Source organism: Propithecus coquereli, unplaced genomic scaffold (assembly GCF_000956105.1).
Source record: "Propithecus coquereli isolate 6110/MARCELLA unplaced genomic scaffold, Pcoq_1.0 Scaffold7, whole genome shotgun sequence".
Taxonomy (NCBI): Eukaryota; Metazoa; Chordata; class Mammalia; order Primates; family Indriidae; genus Propithecus; species Propithecus coquereli.
The window spans coordinates 7,498,293-7,519,246 of NW_012153062.1; the positions used below are offsets into that span (position 1 = coordinate 7,498,293).

Below are 20,954 nucleotides of genomic sequence, written 5' to 3' on the forward strand. Positions count from 1 at the left end.
AGACTTCATCTCTACAAAAAATAAAAAAATTTAGCTGGGTATGGTGGCATGCATCTGTAGGCCCTGTGAGGCTGAGGCAGGAGGATCACTGGAGCCCAGGAGTTTGAGGTTACAGTGAGCTGTGATGATGCCACTGCACTCCAGCCTGGGTGGTAGAGCAAGACCCTGTTTCAGCAAAAAACAAAATTGGGGCCGGATAACTCTTTGTTGTGGGGCTGCTGTCCCATGCATTGTAGAAAGTTTAGCATCATCCCTGATCTCTACCCACCCCAGTTACAGCGAAGTAAAGTTAGTAAAAACTCTGTCTTAAGTGGGGCCTGCATGAAGCCCTCCTGAGTCTCTAGGAGGAGACTTCCTCTCCCCATCCTTCCTTCCCTCTTTGCCAAACACCAGTACATGTGGATACCAGTTTGATGCCTTGTTTCCCTGTGGGCCTGCTCAGTCCTATGGTGTTGAGGAAAACTGGATTGAAAACTGGGGGCCAAATGCTGTGGTCAGTTACTCATGCATAACCCCAGAAATATCCTGTTCCTGAAAACCATGCCTAACAATCTGTGGAGGGAAATTTAGGTTCTAGAGGTAGACCAAAATTTGCTCAGAATATATGAAAAGATTTAATTCAGAATGTTGATTATAGTTTGTTCTTTCTATAAAGAAATCTTTATTGTTAAAATTCTCTTTACAGCAATAGCTAGGATTCCTTTCTTACAATCTTATCCTTAAACCAAAGTAAATATTGTTGCGTCCACTCTTTTCCTCTTAGCATGCCAACTCGATTATAGGGTTCCGGTGGAGATCAAACTATTTTAGTCATACTCAGGGGTTATTGGGGATTTGAGAAGAAAAAGTTAGAGGACAGAATTCTTTAACCTTCGTTCTGCAGCCTGTGCTTATTATTATTTGTGCACAGAAATCACAAAGGAACTTCACCCCAGGGGAAATGAGCAACAACTGTTTCTGTTTAGTTCTGTGCGAAGGTTCCTATTTGGGGTGGGGGTAGAGGATTAGATCGTAACATAAGAACATTAACAATTTTAAAACAATGCCATCTATCATACAGGCTTTACTTTATAAAACTTATATTTTGCATATGAGGTCTCCTTAGGAGAGAATCGTTATTTTTAAACCACTTGGGAATTCTGAGTGACAAAGTTTAACCACAGGCAGTCGATTGGATGGAACTCTTCCCAGAAGTGTGTATATTTCTCACATGATGCACACTATAGTGACCTTTAAATGCTTTTGGATTTAGTTCAGTGAATCAAGCTATTACTTCTTGAAAGTAAGAGAATTTTGTGGTTAGATACCCCTACTTCATGGGGTTCTTTGATGTTTAAAATGAGATAATATAAGTGAAAGCTTTTTGTCAATTGTAAAACACTATACAAATGTAAGGCCTCACTGTTGTTACTGCTGTCAGTAAGGCTGATGGGACCAAACTCTCAGGAGAGCGAATTTTACAGTTAGTGTGTGTTCGGCATACTGAATTAGATTTTCTTAAAAACATGAAATCATTTAAATTTTCTTAATAATTTTATTGAAGTATAACTTTTGCATATATCCTCTTCTCGGGGCCACCAGGTTGCACTGTTCAAAGGGACACCATTAAATTGTGGTGGCTCTGATTCAGCCAGTAGCATTCTTTCCCCTAGAGCTGGGCCACTGATAACTCATGCCACAGAACGTGGATCAACCGAGCCGAGGTGGTTAATAGGGAGAATTTACAATCCTGTCGTCTTTTACCCTGTCTAGCTTCTTTATTTTTATAAACATCAACTCAGATGCTGCTTGTTTGGGTCAAATTTTCACAAGTTCTTTTTGCTTCCCTGTAGATTGAAATACAAGGTGTTGTGTTCCTTCTTTACTGAATGGAAATGGAGATGAAAAGAGAGGTGCTAAACACATATCGCTTTCAAACTCTAAAGAGTAAGGGCGGAGTCTTGCCAGGGCTCAGCACGCCTTTTCTAAAGGAGCAGAGAGTGAATATGTGTCTGTGACCCACACGGTCCCCGTCTGAACTGCTCAGTGCCGCCGTTGTAGCATGAAAGCGGCCCTAGACAATATGTAAATGAATGAGCATCGCTGTGTCCACATAAAACTTCATTTATGGAGTAAATTTGAATTTCATATAATTTTCACATGTCATGAAATGTTATTCTTCTTTTGATATTTAAAAAATCATTTCAAAATATGGAACCCGTTCTTAGCTCACAGGCCATACAAAAGTAAGTGGGCTGTAGCATCCTAACTCCTGGTCTCTGCGGGTCTCCCGGTTGAGGATGAGAGTAGCCGTGCACAAGCACTTACTGCATCAGTGCTTCCCCAGCGAGGACAGTCATGCTCTCCAGTCAGTTGTCCTGCTAGGAATCTGGAATCTGGTTCAATCCCTGCCCTGATGCTTTCCAGCTGTGACCTTGCATTAGTCACATGGTATCAGAGTCTCAGGCCGCTCATTTCTAAAATAGTGATAAAAATTCTGTTTCTGCCTCTCTCTAGCACTAGTGTGAACCTCAAGTGAGATCTTGCCTGTGGAGCACTTCACGGACATGAAAACATTATGGAAACACCGAAGCATATGAGCATTTTAATAATCTTATTCCTAGTTTCCTCTGTTGCCTCCATTTTCAAAGAGTACACCAACATTTTAATCCGCCTTCACCAAACATTTCTGGAAGGCCTAGTCTATGCCAGTCTGAGCCCCGAGGATATACAGAATAATATGAACTAGATCTTGCCCTCAGGGCAGGGAAAAAAACAGGAAATTACAACTCAGTGTGGCACAAGCGTAACGGAAGAGGGATGGGACGAGCAAAGGTGGGAGAGACCAGCCCTGTGGGGTGGAGATGGAGCCATGGGAGAGTCAGGGGAGGCCACCCCGGGGAAATGCCAACAAGCAGGTCTAGAGGAGGAGGGTGTTTCAGAGGACGGCTTGTAAAGCGTGATGACACGGAGCAGCATGGAGGATTTGGGGGCTTAAGTAACTACATATGAGAAGTCCAGCATGGGTGAAGGACCCCATTGGGAGAGGAGGCTGGAGAGAGGTGGGAGGAGAGGAAGGGAGAACTTTGTGCACCATGCTAAAGAGTTTGGACTTTTTCCCTGTATGGGAAAATCGTATAATGGGAAATAATTAAGGTGTTTGGTCAGGGCAATAACATGATCAGCTCTGGGCTCTGGAATATTCACACTGGGGATGGATGTGGAGGAGGGAGTATTGTAGGGGAGGTGGCGCTGGAGACAGGACTCTGATAGCACAGGTGGGTGATGAACAGGAGCTGAGCTATCAGATAATAGGAGAATAAAGATGCTCTGACAATGTGCATGTGTTAAAGAATATTTTGAAAGTGGAATAATATGAATACACTGGAAGAGTATGGTATTTAAAGGTATTGAATCCTTCCGTAATTAAATATAAAGGTGCACACACACAGGTATATGAATTGTCAGACTCAAATTCTCTAAGTGTAGGTGTTTACCTTCAAATTTTCTTCAAATTAGAGAGCCTATACACTTGATCGATAAAGTAGAATGCTTAAAGTTCCTGAGTGACCCATGTTGTAGTTTTGATATCTAAAAAGGATGACAGAGCTTTCGCAAAGTATGTATTTATTAACAAATAGAGAAGTGTCAGCTTTTGCTGAGATTTTGATGACCCTTTGCTTAAATCTTGGTTTCTCTGTGGAATGCATTGTGATTTATGTTTTTGTTTCAGGAAAAGGTCCAAGCATTAAGGAACCAAATCCAGTTCCTCCACGTAAGTCTTTATGCAACTATTTCGAAATAAAGCCTCCTGGGCTTTTATAAGAATGAGTTGGTTAGTGAACATTTGCCAAACTTTGAGTTTTGATAAGGAGACTTCTGCTCTCATTCTCCCTTCCCCTTTCCTCCTTTTTCTCATACTTTTTTGTTTTTCTCTGTCTTTCCTTTGTACTCCTCTTTCTTTTTTCCTCCCCACCTTTGCCATTTAAAAACATTAATTTGTTGACCCATGAGCGTGTATGGCCTGAATAGGAAGGTAGTAACTTACTTAGCTTTAGAGAGAGAATTATTTGCACGCTTATATCTGATGTGCTCTGAAAGCATTAGCATACAGCTGTGGGAGTGATTTGCTTTAAGTCTTATGGACAATATTTACCAGCTCAGAGAAGTAGTGCTAAGACAACTTGTTGCCATACCTTCAAGACGATCTCTAGTCCAAGGGGTGGGAGGGCTACGGAGGGCATGTGAGGAAAAAAGAGACAGCAACACCAATTACTACAGAATGATGAGTTGGAAATTGCCTATGCCAGTTTTCTATGGAAGAAAACTCTGACCCAGAAAGATTCCTGGACTTCCTGTCTGGCTACCCAGAGCCCTTCTAGGTGATGATGTCTTGTGAGGAGAATCTGTGCTTTTTTTCTTCCTTAAGACTCCCAGGATTGGTGTCCATGGCTGACTCCATCATATACACATAATCATCAGTCTGGAGAGTTCTTTTATACTAAGCACTGCGTAAACCACTCTCTTAAGTGGATTATTTTTAAAAGATGATGGAACGATATTATGAACTCAGAAAGAGACATACACACAAAGAAAGAAAATAAGAGAGACACATAGGGACACATTCTCTCATACTTACCTAGTCTGATTTTTATAAATGACATCTCCATCTTTGGCATTTTAGAACATTTTCACCAAAAACTAGTAATCGTGTTCCATTTTTGCATCTGTAGGCATAAAAAGGCAAGTCATCTTGAAATGTCTGCCCCACAGACTAGAGTAAACTAAATAGGCTGATGGCCTCATTCATCTTAACCTCTGGAGAGCTCTTCCCAGTTCTTACTGCTTCCAGTGGACCCTCCTCCCTTTTACAAACTTGTTTGTTTACAACCGTACCTTCAGCGGATGAAGTGGTGTTATCTTCGTTTTTCGGAAGTTGAATGAACCCACCAAAGGGCACACAGCTGGAAGAGTGGGGACCAGAACTTGGTCCTTCCAGACTCTTTCCCGCCAGGATGCACTTTTCCCAAGCGCTCTGGAGCACCGGGGCTTCGAGGGCCACATGTGCACAGCAGTCTGTTACACTGCAGGGAGTTGAAAGGCAAAGAGGTGAAGAGATTTAGCTTATAGAAGAGACCAGCTGGACTTGCTTCTGACTAGAGCAGAAAGAAGTAGTATTGAAATAGTGGGGAGATCCTATATCTTCCACTTATATTAAAAAAACACAGACCTCAGAAATTTTATTCTACCAAAAATCCCTCTCCCTTGGAAACCAATTTTAACTTTTCATAAGTGACTCAAGGAAGGTAGTTCTCTTAAATGAAAGGAAATGTTCTGTTTCTGTGGCCTGGAATTAATTTCAAATATAAAAATATTTGCCAAACGGAGGAACAATTGATTCTATTTATATGTTTTGCTGACCATAAAACTGACATCACTCCCCATTGGGAAGTATTTCCGTTCCCCTCATAGAAAGATCACAGTTGGAAGAGTGTTAAAAAGTAGGTTGTTTTAAATGACATAATACATAGTTGTTAAGATTGAGAATTTAATACGAGGAAATCAGTGAAATGTTATCCACAGGGATAGTATATTCTTATTCTGTGTTTTCTTCTCACTCTTTCTTCCTGTTATCTTTCATACTTTTCAATGTTCATGAAAATATATGTGATTTCTGTGTAGTGTTTCATTGTTGGAGGTGTTCAGTCACTAAGGAGCAATGAGTCAGATTTTGATAATGGAAGTTCACCTCATTTTCGAAAGCATCTTAACCTGTGAATTTTCAAGCCACCCTCCATTTAAATAGTAGGTCCTCGGATTGAGACAGTGGGACCACAGACTTAACATTTTAGAGTTTACAAATCTGATTTTTTTAGTTCATTGCTCAAAATAAATAGCAAACTGAGAGTATCTTGGAAACCTGATAATTTCATTTTTCCTTTGACAAAAAATTTGCAATTTACTAAATACAGTGTGTTTTATTGGGATCTTCATTACATGCTCAGATTTTATTAGTCGGTGCTCAGCTTTTATGACAGTGCTTGTGAAACAAATACAAAGCAGCGATGTATGGTGCAGACTAACTTAAAAGTTATGTGTATTGGTTTCCATCCTTTATAGCGATTTTCCGTGGTCTGGACACCCTAACCGTGATGGGCATTGCGTTTGCAGCATTTGTGATCGGAGCTCTCCTGACGGGGGCCTTGTGGTACATCTATTCTCACACAGGTTAGTGTGACTGTCGAATGTTGACTGGTGCACATCTCATGTGCCTGCCACACAATAGATACTCAGTGTTTCATTGGATGATCGAATGGATGAAATAATGAATGAAAGAGAGAAAGTGCATTCCTATTATTTTCACATTTTACATTTCTGGCATAAATTGGGTTTTGCAAAAAAAAAAAAAATTACTTCTAGCAGTGGTAGAATAGGAACGTTCAACTATTTATGTTAATTGCAATTGTGATGTTGGTGAAGATTTATTTCTAATAAAGCTAGTTTGTTGTTAGAGTTTAGTTGAAGAAAGTTGATGTAGGTAATCTGTAAATATAAACCATTCCCCCAAAGCTAAAGACTTCAGAATAGACATATACACGGACAGCAAGTGAAAACAGAAGCCAAGATTCTATGACTACGTCTGCCAAGGTATTGAGCACTGTCCACCAGAGTCCCTAATCAGTGAATTAAACCAGAGTTTCTCGGCCTTGTTTTCACCCATGCCATGTTTTCTTTGATAAACATAAAATTCTCATGTCTTTCTATAAAGTTTTCAAAACATATTTTCATGAATTGAAAAAAAAAACCAGTGAAGCAAAGCACTCATTTTCAAGCTATCATCCCTCAATTTCCAAAATGTCAATGTGCCACTTTCTACCAATCCCAAGGTTGAAACATACTAGTCTGAATAGAGAACCTGTCCTGACCCCACTGTAGATTGGTGGCCCAGCAATAGGAGCCTATAGTCCAGGGGGAAAGAACAAATGGATTGCCCGTTTCTGTTGCTTTTGTTTGTTTCCTTGCAAATATGTGAATGCATTCCTTTTGAGGCGTGTCTAGAGAGCTAGTTGGTCTTGTTCTTTCTTCGGTACTTGCAGTTTACACTGTAAACCTAGGTAAACTGTGCTAGTTTGGTCAGAGAAAAGTGGCAGACCCAGCCTCTCTGTTTAGAATTTCATTAATTCTCCATCCTGGCAATGAATCCTGTGATCTTTGGCCTCCCCTCAGGCTATTCAACTGGCCAAGCTGAAAGGATGATTGATGTAAAGGGAAGAGAAGTACCGAGTCTTATCTTCACCCTCTTGATTGCTAGACAAAACCTCAAACTGTTGAGAGTAAAAACATGACACAGTGATCCTCTGGTAGTTAAAATTACAGACTCATTTTCATCTGAATTTTCACTTCAAATACTGCATCACCCAACTAAGGTATTTTAGACTTTGGCAGAAGGAGAGGAACGAACCCTTTCGTGCCTAGCATGGCTCGTTCACCTAATCCAAAGCTGACCTCTTGGCAAAAGTTTAGGGGACTTTAGTAGTGGGGCTTTGAGTCCTCACATTCGTGTTCCTCATCAGCATACGTTGAGTGAACTATGCTTGTATGAGAGAAAGAGAGAATCAGAGTCTTCAGTGTGATGATTCTGAGTATCACATAAGCATCTGTGAATCAGTTTAGGAGCATTCTTCCTCATCAACAGTTTATAAAAGGGCCAGAAGGACAGCGTTTAGCAGAGCAGCATTTTAGAGTAAGTCATTTTGTTACAGGGATACTGACATGTTCAGATCTCAAACTAACAGTTCTTTGCAACTTTTTCCAACCTCCTGCATGGCTGCAAGGTTCTGGGGCTGCTGGCACCCTATATTGTCTGTTGGGAATGAACTTGAAAGTACTCCAAGAAGACTGTGTAGCCCACAGACACTTCCCATGTGCCTGCTCAGCCACTGACTGGCTGTGGTCACAGAGCTGCACCCTCAAAGCTAGTCTTGGGCCAGGAAGCCAGGTCCAGGCAGAATATAGGGCAACCAGATGGCACTCACTGTTGGAACACACCCCACTGAAGTCCCCTCGGCAATCCCAGACTCTCATCCACAGCCACTTGCACGAACCTGACAAAAAGCAAAGTTTGGTTGTATGGTATATATTGCTGCTCATTGAATTTGGACTTGTGTCATTACTGATGGCTTTTCCCCCAAGCCAGGTACTTCAGAGGGGCTTTTAAGTATTGTTAATACAGAAATAGATTTGTAAGTAGATTTAAGGAAAATGAAACCAAAAACCCTTCCTGTGATGCTTTCCAGCAAAATAAACTATGCTGATTTGGAAGCTAAAAGGTTTATAGACAGTCATTTGGGCTTAAAATGTGTTAGCATCACTTACCATATAGCTTCAAAATTACTTTTCATTAAAAATGGTAGCCTCTGGTTCACTATACAAACTGCTCATAAGGAAAACCAGTGCCATACAAACTTGAAGAAGGCTCACTTCAGGACCAAAGGATAGTTTCTTGTCCAGACCCCTCAGTTTTGTACCTGGCTGAGCTAACAACAAATTTAGATTAATAGGAAAGATCATAATGCAGTGGCCAGTGGGGAGAGGTGGGCATACGAACCCTGACTCAGTCCATTCAGTTTTTACAATAATCTAAGCTGTGGAACTCAGACCTTATATGGTATATTTGGGGGTTCAGACATCATCTACCTTTGTGTCAAAAACAAACCTTATTTTGGATGACTTTCCCTTTGATTAATCTTTCCATTCCATCTGCAAGACAGAACACAAACCAGGACATATATTTGGATTGTGGATATCTACTTACATACCTGGAAGGTGTGTTAGTCTAAAAAGTTTGGGTTCCCACTTTATCATGTGACAACTCTGGGCACAGTAAGAGATACTCCCTTAAGGATATGTTAATCCTATTTGGAAAACTCCATTTGCAGAACTTACATTCTCTCCTAAGATGGTGCAGAGAGGAGGGGTGGTTGGGAGTGGAAATGATGCTGGAATGGAACCATAGAATCTTCATGCTTCTGGAAGCCTAGCTAGTCCAGGGGTCCACAAAGGTCCCTAAAGTCATATGAAAAATCATGTCTTTCTTGAGGAGAGGGACAAAAGCTTTTATTTTTATTTTTTAGTAAAACTTTTTAGTTTTATCATAGTAGTACCTGCATATAGGTTAAAGGCTGAAATAGTTTTACAGACTTGTTATGAAAAAATCAGGCGCCTGCCCCGCCACATACATACTCCATCTTTTTACTCCCAAGAGCACCATTTTAGACTCTCAGCTAATTCTTTTGGATGTTAATCCATACCTCTAAATAACATGAGTAGATTGCTGCTCTTGACTTTTTAATTTTAGACCTTTTCTGCTGACCTTCTCCTATGGAAAATGAGGATTTAGCTCTCTTTCACCTCTATGCCCCAATTGTACATTCATTCGCTACTTGTCCCCTTTCCCCACCATCCTCCTAATAGAATACTGAAATTTTGGTTAAATCAGTATTTACTGTTTGCATTATAACTACCCAAATGCTAGTCATGATTTAGTCATGTAGTATAATATTATTTCTCCTACATGACTTTTAATTTTCCCTAGAATTAATAATTATCTTTCCTCATTAGCCTTTTTTTTTTTTTAAAGACTGTCTCACTCTGTTGCCCTGGTGCAGTGGTGTCGTGATAGCTCACTGCAACCTCCAACTCCTGGGCTCAAGCAATCTTCCTGCCTCAGCCTCCTGAGTAGCTAGGACTACAGGCATGCACCACCACACCCAGCTAATTTTTCTTTTTTTTGTAGAGATAAGGTCTCACTCTTGCTCAGACTGGTCTTGAACTCCTGGCCTAAAGCAGTCCTCCCACCTCGGCCTCCCAAAGTGTTGGGATTACAGGCGTGAGCCACTGCACACGGCCTGAAAGACCTTTATAGTGGGCATTGATTGAAATAAACTGACATGGCAACAAATTATATTTGGCAAGTGGATGTCAGAAAGCAAATATTCAGACTTCCTGGGCAGGCATAGTACTGGGCAGTTTCCCTGAATGTGAATAACGAAGCACATGTCAGATTCTGGGGGAGACAAACTTGTTCACTGTCGCTAGATGAGGCAGGGCCATCTTGCTTTAGGTGCTGGCAGGCTGAGCACATGAAGCCCAGGTCAGCCAAAACATGTTCACTGAACTCCCTCTTTGGAGTGCAATTCTCTTGCCCTCAGCTATGCCTGGTGTTCGTCATTCCTGGAACCTTCGGTTTCACCCTCTTGAGAGAGTAAACTTCCTGTCTTCTTCCTGGATGAGGAAGGGCAGGGTCCTAGTAGGGTGGAGTGAGGCAGGAGATTTAGAGAAATCTTACTGCTTCTTATGCAGAAGTTCGGCCAACCCTCTGCTTATTTCACCCTCTTCCAGAGGTGCCTGAGGTCACCATTTCCTGAGCTGTCGAGGGTTCTGTGACATAAATGTGTTGTTTCCCAGCTTTTCCCGCTGTTAGCTTGGGTTTTGGCTCTAGAGTCTGTTAAGTCAGTTACCATTTACCCGCTTCCTCACCAGCTTCCAGTATTTTATTGCTGTTGTCTTCACTTTTGTTATCTTTGTTCTTGTGGGTTTATGCCTTGTTAAAAATCCATTTACTGTCATTCTGATGAGATGAGGGGAAGGAATGCAAGTCAGTGCCTTAAAATGCACCATCTCTTTGCAAATTCTTGTCCTTGCTTTTTTAATCCATTTCTTAAAGAGGGATCCTTTGAAAATTACTGGTCTGTTTCAGCATCTCCTTTTTACATATGGGGAAACTGAGGCCCAGAGAACTGATGTGACTAGCCAAGTTACATAGTTATAGTGGTCAGGACTCAAACCCTGCTTTCTTGATTCAGAGTTTACCCTTCTCTTCCTATTCTGTTATTACAAATTCAAAGGGCATATCACACAATACTTTCATCTTCCTTTTCCTTATCAGATAGTAAACTTATTAATTAACATCTGTTTTGGTTATTTTTGCTTCTATTTAGTATGTGCCCGACTTTGTTTGGTTTGTTCACTCATTCTTTCACTCATTTGAATTTTTTTGAGCTATTATTAAATAATAATATGCCAAAAACTATTCTAGACACTGGTAAATTAGCCATGAACAACAGAGTCCTTGCTCTCATGGAGCTTACATATACTAGGAGGAAGAGAGTAACCAGACAGACTGACAATAAACAGATTGGTTTAGGTAGAAACCCAACTACAGGCCAAGTCAACCATTGGGAAGGCAACAACTGAGTGAATAGTGTCAGAAAAATGGAGAACTGGCAAGATAAGTCTCACTGGAGAAGGAAGAAGTGTTGTTTGTTGTTTGAAGAATTAAGTTTCCTGTAAAACTGTCATGGTAACTGAGGAAAGGTTGAGAAGGAGGGAGGAAGGATATGAATGGCCAGATGCTATGGAAGGTGCTTTGTTTCTTGAGAGAGAAAGACATGCTGACAGACACCATAAAAGCAAAGGCTTTTAACCCTCTGTGCTTAACTATTTTATAAAATAGGTGGTGGCTCACGCCTATAATCCTAGCACTCTGGGAGGCCCAGGCGGGTGGATCATTTGAGCTCAGGAGTTCGAGACCAGCCTGAGCAAGAGCGAGACCCTGTCTCTACTAAAAAAATAGAAAGAAATTAGCTGGACAGCTAAAAATATATAGAAAAAATTAGCTGGGCATGGTGGACATGCCTGTAGTCCCAGCTACCTGGGAGGCTGAGGCAGGAGGATTGCTTGAGCCCAGGAGTTTGAGGTTGCTGTGAGCTAGGCTGATGCCACTCCACTCTAGCCTGGGCAACAGAGTGAGACTCTGTTCCCATCTATTCCAGCTGCATCTTTCTGATTCTTGGGACTCGGTGTCTTGCGTTCTATATTACCACACCTTAGCCTATCTTCTGTCTCTCTTTTCACCTGGGCTAGGCTTGGGACCTTGGAGAAACCTCAGACCTCTAAAAACACTGGAGCCTCCAGAGATGCTCCTAATTAAAAGCTGTTATCTGACTCAGGTGGACTTTGGGGTATGTGCTTGACTTCTGCTTTAAGAACACCTGGTGTGTTCCGCTGAGGATTGCTGAGTAGAAGCCCGAGGGATTGGGACAGACGCGCCTCATTCAAAACCTCAGCATTTTATTTTGCTGGAACAGGAACACATTTTATTTTGCTGTGTGAAACATAGTGTTCCTGCCGCTGTTAGATTTTTTTGGTCCTACTTACGCATCAGAGCAGCCTTAAATATCTTACATTTTTGTAGGACTTTGGAGTTCAAAAAGCTTTTCATGTACATTTCTTATTCTAAGCACTCTTACCCTTAATAATCCTGTGAAGTAGGGATTGTCTCTGTTTATTAGAAGGAAATGCGGTTGATACACCTACTCAGGTAATAAGACTAGTAGTTGAACAAACTAGAGTTCCCAGTCCAATTTCTGACTACAGTCCACACCTAGGGGTTGTAAAGATATATGTGGCTCCTCCCCTTCTTAATTATTATCAGACTTTGAGTGCATGCTGTTCCGGGACCACAAAGCAAGTAAGATATCTGCAGAAAGCCAAAGTGCAAGTGCAAGCAGGTTGGCCATACTGTGGGAATATAGAAAGAAAGTAGTAGGTGGGATATTTTGAAAGAGTCATGCCTTGGAACATTGTTCCTTTTCCCCATAACTTATAACAACATCTAACCCTGGAGAGTTTTGCTTGCAAAAGGAAGATCCTTTAGCTTGGAAAGTGGAGACGAATGACTTTTGAAAAAAGGAATTGAAGCCTTTTCTAAACTAAAGGTAGTCGAGTTCACTCTCCTTAAGGAGTGAGTATGTGAATTAATTACAATAAACCAAGACATTGATTGTTACAAAATCACAAATAACACATGGGCCTGAGGAAAATATCTTTGTTTTCTTTCCAGCATCAAAGATTATTAAATCTAAATCACCCCCAGGCATATGGTTTTCAATCCTATGCTTAAATATCTCCTGAGGAAGAAATTCCATAAATTCCCTCTGTAACTAACCAATCCTCATAATCAGCAAGTTCTTTTCTATGGACCTAAATCCCTATTCCTGCCATTTAAACTAATTTCCTCATGTTCTGCCCCCAGGGAGATAGAGAACAGCTGTCTGCCCCTCCCTGTAGTAATCTTCAAGGGCAGTGTTTGCAAATAGTCTCCTTTGGGCTAAATAATCAAGATTCCTCTCACCTTTCCTTTAAACTCTTCTGTTTAAAGCCTTTCCATGTTATTTACAGCTGCCTTAGACAGTCTCTTCCCCAGGACCTGCCATGGTAAAAGACTTAGAGATAAGAATCCAGTTGTAAAGTAGATGCCAAAGAGGTGGCAGAAAATCAGATCTGGACAACTCTATGCTAACCTAAAGAAATGAAAGAGATTCTCCCTTAAGAAATATGTTTTTCTGTTTATTTATTTTTTTCTTTTTTCAAAGCAGGGTCTCACTATGTTGCCCAGCCTGGAGTGCTGTGGCTATTCACAGTTGCGACAATAGCTCACAGCAGCCTCAAGCTCCTGAGCTCAAGCGATCCTCCTGCCTTAGCCTCCCCAGTAGCTGGGACTAAAGGCAACCACACCTGGCTTTGTTTTTCTGTTTCTTATAGCATTTCTGGCAAAATCTAGGCTCAGCTACAGCTCATATAGGAGATGGGTGAAATTAGTCCTCGGTGTCCTTATCCTCCACATACCCTCCTGCTCCAGAGTACTCCAGGCACCAAATGCCTCTTTGCCTACTCACTCTCCCTCCTCCCCAACTCCCTCTTCACTCAATGTGGTTTGAGATTTTAGGAGCAGAGCATGAAGGCTGAATGCATTTCCTCTGATGGCCAAGTTTGATAGGTATGAGCAAGGAGCCTTCCTTGAACTTCTTACATTTGTTGCCTGGGCCTTCTCTGCTTAGCCAAGAGGTCCTCCCTGCCCATCTCCTCCAGAAGTAGCCTGGTTCTGCTTGTCACTGAAGGGATATTTTAGAGAAAGCTGGTGCTCCAAGAAATCAGAGGTCATTGCGATGGAGAGCAGAAAGCTGAAGGACCCATCTCTGAAAACCCAGGGGACTGTTGGCCCTTTAAGCAGAAGCATCTTCACATTAAACTTTCTTCCTCATGGTGAATTTTTCAATAGTGTCACTTCTATCTGACAACAAAAAAACTTTCTTAATTTTGTCAAAAGGTAAAAGTTTTTAAAAATTTCATTATATCAAGAGATCTTGTGTCTTACATGTGAAAATAGCCACAGAGGTAGAAGGGATAGTCTAAAGAGGAGATTTTTCAGTATTTCCCAGCAGATTCTCTTTGGCACATTATTGGATCCAAGTCAATAGAATATTAGGTTAACTTGACTCGTCCCCATTGGTGAAATGCATCCTGCAGTCTAGAGTGTACGGGGGCTTCTTTGCTTTGTTTTGTTTGGGGTTTTATTTTGAACAGTGTTTTGTATTACCAGGACAAGAGTTTCCAAAACTCAGGAAGTTGAAAGGCCTTTTTAATGGGCACTGATTGAAATAAACTGACATGGCAACAAATTATATTTGGCAAATAGACATCGGAAAGCAAATATTCAGGCTTCCTGGGCAGGGCAGAGTACTGGGCAGTTTTCCTGAATGTGAACAATCAAGCACGTGTCAAATTCTGGAGAAGACGAACTTGTTCACTGTCGCTAGATGAGACAAGGCCATCTTGCTTTAGGTGTTGTCAGGCCGAGCACATGAAGCCCAGGTCAGCCAAAAAAGGGAGAGAGGATTGAGTTACTGCCTGCTTCTCTGATGTATCCTTTATTTAAATGGGAGAAGATATTTCTTAGATGTTGGCCATGTATAGCCACATCAGTCTTTCTAATCGACAGCACAAGGACCCAGCTGGGTGTGTATCAACGTGTGGGTTGTAAGGGGACTGAATTTTTAAAGTACATCTAGAGTTGTTCAGGTCTCTGGAGGTGTTTTTTGTTTTGTTTGGGTTTTTTTGTTTGTTTCCTTGTTGGTTTTTTATAGCAGAATAGTTAAGAGATTTGATTGCCTTCTAGAAATAAAGTGCCCACTATAGGGAAAGCAAATTTTTGTCAGAAAGTTACTGACATTGAGGCAAATTCTCTATTCTTAATAACATAAACACATGAAGGGAGGGTCCAAAATAATAGATTTCCAAAAGGAAAGAGTAAAAATATGGTATTTCTCTGCTTCTCAGGAATATTGACCCCTGCCCCCTTTCCTTCCCACCAATCCCAGAAGAAAAGATAATTAGAGGAAATACAACAAGGGCCAAATATACAACAGGCATATAGATGCTCCAAGGTTGATGCAAAGTGTGCATAGCTGTGTGGTTCATGAAATGGGTGGCAGGGAGAGCCGTAACCGGCCCCGGGGGCATGAGCCAGTTCTATATTTTGCAGAACTGTTTTTTTGGCAGAGGCTTTTGAGGGGCCCCAGAAAGGGACTGTTAGCAACGGGGTGAGTTCCTGTACTTGGAGGCAGAGCCTTTGCTTCAGTGTTTTGTTTTAATGAAGCAGCCGGGAGGTTGCTTATCTCAGGCTGATAGATGTGTATTTCAGCATGACAGGAAAGAGGAGGCTCGTTCATAAACAGACCTGGCCCTCTGGGGCTTCCCACATTGGAGGGGGGAGACTGCTTACAAGAAGTTTATGAAGTTTATGCTCTGATTTTTCAAAGAAAATGCAGAAAATGAAATGTTTTGCATCGGAGAGTCCTGATCACTTTTCCCTACCTAGAGCCATTTTTTGAGGGTTGCACTGAGGCCAGTTTTGCTAAAGAGAAGACTAACTCTAGGGCTTTTTGAACTGTTAAATGCAAACCATGTGTGTGACCCGAGGTTTCCTCCCTCTCCGAAGCACTGTGCATTTGGCACGAAGGATGGGTTTAGTAAAATGCAGTGGGGTATGTAATGAAAAGTGGGATGCTTAAAGTGTTAGGAGATACTCACGCTGCGCCACACAGCGAACCTCGGGTGGAAGCGGGACTGTTTGCTGGCAACTGCAGTCCCCATGTGCAAACAGCCAAATCCCTTCCCCAGAAGGTTTTTCTGGTGGTAGCCTCCTCCCACCCCCATTTCTCAGGTAGGTTATTCGCTTGGCACACAAAGCTCTCTCTGCTGTAGCTAGGACAAAAAACTTCACCCCAGTTTTTAACAAGTATGTTCAGAAAAAGGCCCCCAAACTGCCGAGGTTCTCTCTTATTACATTGTAAAGGCCTCACCCTCCAAGGCCTACAGTGTCTTCATGAGAGAAGATGGGCAGCGTTTCCTGAATACAGGTGCTGGTCAGTTGGCTCTCACAGTCCAGATGGTGGTTTCTTCAAATGTGGTCGGCCTTGAAATCCAGGGACTTTGTCGTCAACTGTCAGGGGTCTTAGCCACTCTAAGTGCCTGTCAGTCAACTAGAAAGCTGTTCTCATTTTCCCATGCAGAATATTTTAAAAACAAAACAGCTACAGAAAAACCTTATAGTATAAGGTCTTCCAGCCATCCAGGACCTGGTCTAGCTGCTTCTGCCTGTGGTTGAGAAAAACATCAGACAAAATGGCAAAGGCAGGAGAAGTGTTCTTTTGGGGAATGCACATGTGTAACAGAAGTCTTTCTTTGCCCCTCCTTCTTGTTCTTAACTGCAGGGGAGACAGCAGGAAGGCAGCAAGTCCCCACGTCCCCGCCGGCCTCAGAAAACAGCAGCGCGGCCCACAGCATCGGCAGCACCCAGAGCACGCCGTGCTCCAGCAGCAGCGCGGCCTAGCCCGGCCAGCCACTGAGCCTCCAACTCGGAAGGCTGGGATTCGGCTCCCTTGTAAAGAAAGAGTGCATTTCAGTATAAAGATCACCCGTTGTATTCACCCCCCGCCCAGGGCTAATGTCGAATCCATGTGAGAAAGCTAAGGGGGTGGCCTTCTCCACCAGCCCTCACAGGCCTGGGGTTTTCAATGTGAAACACGTGCCAGTTTTTAAAATGCTGCTTTGTCCAGTTGAGAACATCCATAATTTGGGGCCCTGAGTTTTACCCAGACTCAAGGAGTTTGTAAAAGGATAACAGCCAGATAGTAGAATGAACCAGTGAGGAGACGTGGCCAAAGATTCTTTTATATCTGAACCAAGATGTAAAACAAAAGAAATGCTTCAAGGCTTTGTAAGCGTTCCTCCACGTCTAACACGCACCTTCGTGGGATGCGCACTTCTGATCTTGCTGCCACACCCTGCAGGGCTGACTCGTCTCCATGGGTGCTGCCCTCGGGGACTGCATCAAGGCAACATTCCTTTCTTGTGCCCTGGGCCAAAACCAATGCTGATGACCTTGTCAGCTTCCTGTTTATTCCCATACTCCCACACACAGACTGCAAAAATGTCTTCATGCAAATTTTATATTTCTTACAGGCATATAGAAATTGAAAATGGCCAAAATCTGGAACCACAGGTTTGTGCCTATTTCTGACATTTTGTTCTGATAAATTAATGTATAAATCGAGGCAAAATTCTGTTGTCAAGTCAAGGAGGAATTTGCACAGTGATATATTTGTATGTGTAAGTACAAATATATAATATGTCATCTGGCACATTCGTTTTCTCAGTTGAAGAAGAGGAAATTCATTCCCCTTTTGAAAATGTCCTGTTTTCAGAGTTGCAACTTATTCTTAAATATATTTGGTAAGGTGAATGTTTCTACTCAAAACATGTCAATATTTTTAAAAATAGGCCCTTTTGTAAAAACCAAACTCTTGTGAGACACAAATGCATTGCAGGTTATGTTGGATTCCGGTTGGTTATCTGAATAGTGTCATCAGTTCTGCCAAGACAGTGCTGAGCTATGGAAAAGGGCACTCATTTGGATCGCTTTAGTTCTCTTGCCTTAAATATATCCCAAACTCAAAAAAGATTTGAGGTGAATTTCATTAAATGGAATAATATGATGCCACTTTGCAGCTAAAATAAGCTCAGTGATACCGCTATGTTAAAAAAGAATGTGAGGGAAACTTCCATGCCAAATCATTTATTGCTAAAGATAGCTTCATTGTAATTTATTTAGTTTTCTTTTCCCAAAATTCCCCCCAAATTACTTAGAATTTCATAAGTAGAACAGATTAGATTCTGCTCCAAAATATTCATAAGCAAGTCTCACTCCCCTTAAAATAAGGAAGTTGTGCCTGGTTCTCTGTGAATGGAACCTCAAGTAGGAAATGTTGATGAAACTCAAAACCTTAAGGTAGTGTCTACACAGCAAACAAGTAAGGGGGGAATGACAATCATTATTTCCCAATCTGATTGATTTGATAGATGTAGACATTTAATGGGGATAATTTTAACCAAAAAAGATTACTGTAGGGCTGAGATTTTCAGTCTCTCCACATTGATATATTGAAAATTTTTCAGATATCCACATATGAATAAAGAAGACATGAGGTTAGAAATTTTTTTTCCTTTACTTAATTTTTTTTTAATGTAAGGGTATCAGAATGGAGGACATAGATTACGCTACCTGTGTTTAAAAATTATGCGCTTTGCCTAACCTTCAGCAGAATGTATTGTTTTAGCATATTCTATGTATAAAAAAGTTTAAAGATGTCTTCAAAGAAGACTAGAGTCTTTAAGTCACTTATAGCTATATTTTACTACAAAAATTTGTGTATAAAGATATATTTAAGTGTTTTAGATAAATTTAAGTTACTCCATAAGAAATGTTTAATTTCAGCTACTGTGAATTCTTTTGATCAGTCTTTTGCTTTTTTAAAAACCCTTTCCATCTTGTTAAAAAGAAAATTAGCTATTAGGAGGTATTAAAAGATCCATTTCTTAGATGGGCAGAGTTAAAACCTTCTGTAATATATTTAAATGTATATTTTTAAGAGAGATGCTACATTGCCAATGATTTTATAAATAATTTAAAAATTACACATTTATAGATGCAAACCAAAAGATTTCTTTAAAAGAGAGAAAAAAATGACCTTTTATTTGTTTGGATCTCATTGTCAGAAGTATTATTCAGATCAAGAAATCCAAGTTAATGAAACCTGATCCCATATTGAAGAGTGAATGTATTCCTGAAATATTTCTTAAAACAGAATATTAAAAAATAGGGTGTTTTCTCCCTAGCTTCTAGTTGCAGCATTTCTGATTACTTCATACTTCACAGTTTTAATGCAAAGTACAAGCTCTACTTTTATAACATGTTCTGTAAGTTTCTTTAAAAATATTGTTATATTTCAGTTGAACTCATCTATCTGCATAGTCTTTTGTTATTTCTGCAGGCTACACCCTTAACTTGCAGAGGCCATTTTGTTTTATTTGTTTGATAATAAAGCTGTGTTTGAAATGCTTTAAACTCCAAGGCAGATTGTCTGTGTAATAAGCTATAGCCTTTCACCATGTGGTGTTTACCAGCTGTTACTCTGTATTTTAAAAAGCCAGAGATTTCTTCTGTCTAAACTGTTTCTATAGCATTTTCTAAACAACAAAAAAATAGTCTTTTCCTTGTCTCGTAATAAGATTGTAAACCCATTTCCTGCACGTGTCCCTAGCAGGCGTGATTGCGAGTGTGTGTGGAGTGCACACATGCGTGCCAGTCTTTTTGTACTGTAACTACCTCATGGTTTGAATGATGATCGTACTGCTGGTTCTGTTAACAGAGCACATTTTGTTGGGTGAGTCCTGTATGTGATTTTTTTTCCTGTTTGTTTAATCTGGGGGTTGTTCATGAAACTGACAGATGTTTTTCTAAAAAGGACTATTATCAGTTTCCGAATACAATACTTCTCTCTTCTGGTTTTTTTCCTGAATGAGCCTGATTTTGTTGCTGTTTTTCATCATCAATGAGGGTAAAAAGAGTACCCTTAAAATTCCTGTGGCCAGTTTGAGCACCCCTGTTGTATTCTTTTCTCTGTTCAATGTGTCGGCTGTTTTGTGAACATGCTTAAATGTATAGTTTTGATAACCACAGTTTTAAGTCCTTATTCTGTGCATAATAAAAAGATATATATCAATTATTAATATGTGTCTTGTTTGGTCGTTATTAAATTCTACCCGCAGGCTGATAATAACTTTTTTCACTGTGACTTTCTCCTACATGTATTGTCTGCTCCGGCCCTGCTGATGAGGAAGAGGGAGAGGAAGGCTAAGAGGCTCACGGCAGCTGAGGAAAGGGTGGACAGGCCAGAGGGAGAGTGAAGCAGGAGCAGTCCCTGTTCTCAGAAAGACATGGCAGGAGATGTGGAAGTGGGTTGGAATCCATTTCTGGGCCTTCTGTCAGTCCAGGAGTCAAGGAAAGAAAAATAGTATGTATGTAAGATTACTAGTTTCATCCCTTCCACATTCCCCAGTGAATTTCCAGCATTCCATACCTCAATATGGTACCTCTTCCAGTTGCCCAAGCCAGAAACCAGGGAATCTAACTGGAGCATCTTTGGCTCCCCCACCCCAGAATGGAGTCCAAGTGTTACTCTACCTCTAGAATATCTCTTTCTCCAAACCACTGACTCATTCCTCCTCCTACTGCTGTTATCCATTGCTCAAGAACCATTATCTCTTGCGCTGAGTTACTGCAACAGCCTCTTAACTAAGATGCCAACTTCCTGTCTTGTTCCCCTTAATCCCTTCTCCACCATGCATCCAAAGTAATCCTAAAAAGACTTAAATGGTGTGTCTTCCCAACTTGAAGCCTTTAAGTAATTCTCCATTTGCCTTTGGGATAAAGTTGAAATTCCTAAGCATGTCTCAAAGGAGGATAATCTGCCTGCCTTCCCAGCTACTTCTCTCACCTCTCTGGAGCTCAATTCTGTTTGGCATATACCCCTCTCCCTGCCCCCAGACAAATCTGTATTATGAAAACAGTTCTCGTTCACCATCAAGTTTACATTATAACGTTGAGGGTGTGTTTACAAACCATACTCCCAGCCCCTATCTCCTCCTCCCTTTTTCAGAATTAATGACTTAGATGGTTTAGTATCAAGGCCAGCACCTTACCCCTCATACCTTACACAGGTAGATACTCA

The 20,954-nt window shown here is 41.1% G+C and overlaps 1 protein-coding gene across 1 annotated transcript in view; it reads left to right on the forward strand.

Moving 5' to 3' along the window:
• TGFBR3 (transforming growth factor, beta receptor III) overlaps window positions 1-18,481 on the forward strand; it is a 140,073-nt gene extending 121,592 nt beyond the window's left edge. Inside the window, exons 15-17 of the mRNA XM_012661017.1 lie at window positions 3,713-3,754; window positions 6,100-6,207; window positions 16,596-18,481. Of these exons, the coding sequence (XP_012516471.1) occupies window positions 3,713-3,754; window positions 6,100-6,207; window positions 16,596-16,714 (269 nt within the window). The 3' untranslated portion in view covers window positions 16,715-18,481. The remainder of the gene's footprint in view (window positions 1-3,712; window positions 3,755-6,099; window positions 6,208-16,595) is intronic.
• The last annotated feature ends 2,473 nt before the right edge of the window (window positions 18,482-20,954 follow it).